This window comes from Parasteatoda tepidariorum, chromosome 8 (assembly GCF_043381705.1).
Source record: "Parasteatoda tepidariorum isolate YZ-2023 chromosome 8, CAS_Ptep_4.0, whole genome shotgun sequence".
NCBI lineage: Eukaryota > Metazoa > Arthropoda > Arachnida > Araneae > Theridiidae > Parasteatoda > Parasteatoda tepidariorum.
The window spans coordinates 3949193-3951882 of NC_092211.1; the positions used below are offsets into that span (position 1 = coordinate 3949193).

The 2690-nt window shown below is 27.0% G+C and overlaps 1 protein-coding gene across 6 annotated transcripts in view; it reads right to left on the reverse strand.

Moving 5' to 3' along the window:
* LOC107452156 (high affinity cationic amino acid transporter 1) overlaps positions 1–2690 on the reverse strand; it is a 64004-nt gene that overhangs the window by 43925 nt on the left and 17389 nt on the right. For 4 of the 6 annotated variants that reach the window (XM_043055281.2, XM_016068482.3, XM_016068475.3 and 1 more), the window contains exon 5: positions 2173–2328. The exons of the other annotated variants lie outside the window; for them this stretch is intronic. In XM_043055281.2, the coding sequence (XP_042911215.1) occupies positions 2173–2328 (156 nt within the window). The remainder of the gene's footprint in view (positions 1–2172; positions 2329–2690) is intronic. 6 annotated transcript variants of the gene reach the window in all.

Consider the following 2690-nt stretch of genomic DNA (forward strand, 5'->3'; position numbering starts at 1 on the left):
AAAAAAAAAAAAAAAAAAAAAAAAAAAAAAAAAAAAAAAAAAAAAAAAAAAAAAAAAAAAAAAAAAAAAAAAAAAAATATATATATATATATATATATATATACACGCACAAAATGAAATAAAAGCTAACAATTAAAATAAGCTATGCATATGAAAATTATAAAAACAAATTAAGAAAGGATAACTAACAAAAACACAAGCTAATCACCAATAATTTACAAATAATTAATAATAATTAACAAAATATAGACATCACATATAGCAAGGTTGATTGTGAAAAACCCTGAAAATTTTATGAGCAAAAATTTTATAACACAACATCAATTTATATACTATTCTATTTTTAGCATAGTTTTTTGAACTAATATTTCTAATTAAATTATCTACTAATTAAGAATATCACACCGTTATAATTACTAATACATAAAAAACTTACTTCTTACAAGAATCTTGATATTGGACTTTAAAATCGAGTGAATATTGGAACTGCAATATTGGATTTTTAAATCGTGTGGATAGGAATCGCGACGTACGATTTTTTGCATTTGAATTGCAACGTACAACTCTTAAATCAGGTATATAAGAAAATAGATGTTTGATATTGAAACGTCGTGAATAAGAATCACGATATTAGCAGATTCCGGCGCTGTTCCAAATATTCAAATCCATCAAACCAGATGAATCTAATTGGCAATAAGAGACCAAAGTTTGGAACTCATGTATTTAAATTTAATTTTGCTTTTTGCTTCGCTGTATTTGGGAAACTTTTTAAGCGAGTAGACAAAATTTGCCCGCAACTATAGGTGATGTGTGGCACAAAGTGATAAACACTGAAACTTAGGTGCAAAGACTCTATATCAATTTATATATTATTCTATATTTAATATAATTTTTGGAAATAAGATTTATAATTAAATTACCTACCAATAAAGAATGTCACTTTTATAATAACTAATTAAAGAATAAACATTGTTCTTGCAAGACTAGCGATATTTGATTTTAAAATTGTGTGAATATGAATTGCTATATTAGATTTTAAAATCGAGTGAATATGAAATATAAAAAGCAATATTGAGTTTTAAAATCGCGTGAATATGAATTGCGACATTGGATTTAAAAATGGGAAAATATAAATCGCAATGCGCGATTTTTAAATCCCGTGAATGCAGTTCACAATGAGTAACTTTTAAAATCGGTGAATACAAAAATCAATGTTTGATATTAAAATCCTGAGAATATGAATCACGATATAAGCAGATTCCAAATATTAAAATCGATGAACATACACCACCCTCCCCCCCCCAAAAAAAATCAAAATATTCATGTTTATGAAAATGTCTTGTTAACGTAATTAAGGTTTCAAAATTTGAATTTTAAACTGTAGAACTTAATTTAGTTAGATTGCGGTTAGAATTTTGAAGGATTATAAGTTTTAATTTGCTGAAAAAAATCATATGTCCAGTCCCTAGTCTTTTTTCCTATCATTCTTACGGATCTAAAAACTAGAAGTGGGGCATCTGATTTTTCTGTGAATATCGCAGAAATACAGATCACTGATTTCAGGATCATTGATTCGCGGACTTCTGCGAATCAAGAACTTATAATATGACAAAATTTTATAACTTATGCAAAATCCCATTAACGAGTTTAGATAAGCCTTAATAAACGTGTTATTGTAGAGCATATTATTTTATTTCACATTCAAATTTTACACAGTGTATTATAGGCAAGTGAACAACTTTTCATGAATACGTCTCAATAAATAATAATTACGTATACCCTGGTGCCTGAATATATTGACACAATTACAACAATAAAAAAATATTTTAACAATTAATAACTAGCAAAAAAAGACAAAACCTTTTACGACCCAATATAAATGAAATTATCAAAAAACATCAAGCTCAAATTTCTCATTCAAAGTATTATTAACTTGTAATTAATCCCTTAATAAACGTTTCTTTGTAGTACATATTATTTTGTTTTACATTCAAAATTATTATTATAAACAATTTTATACAGTGTATTATAATAGTTAAGTAAACAACGTTAAACTCTTTTTTCCCTTTCTTTGTGTGCTGTCAAATTTCAAGATTGTTAAAAGTGACCCCAAGACAAAAAAAAAAAAGATTGAGAATCACTGTGTTAGAAAAAGAAAGAAAAAAGAATTACCAGTGAGTAGAAGAGTAATTCCAAAAGCTAAGAAGTCTGGAAATGAGGATAGACCACTGAGGTGCATGGGCATTGTTTCATTCAAATGCCTAGCTATAGTCCCATTGAATATAGTATCAATATAGCCACTATAGCCTCTAGCTACAGATGCTGTGCCTGAAATCAATCATTTTTTTATTTATTGCAATCGTTCCTCTTCAGTATACACTATCTGGCCAAAAATATCCCGGGTTGTTAGGGGGGTGGAAGCACAATGGTAGGGGACAGTGGCGTAGATCTGGGGGATGAAACCCCCTCCGAAATTAAACATTACTTGATTAATGAACTAATTTACGGTCAGTAGGATGTAGATATAAAAAGTTCTCATTATATATATATATGCTATATATATATATAAATACATATATATACATACACATATATATACATACATACATATATATATATATACATATATACAAATATACATATATATATATACATATATACAAATATACATATATATATACATATACATA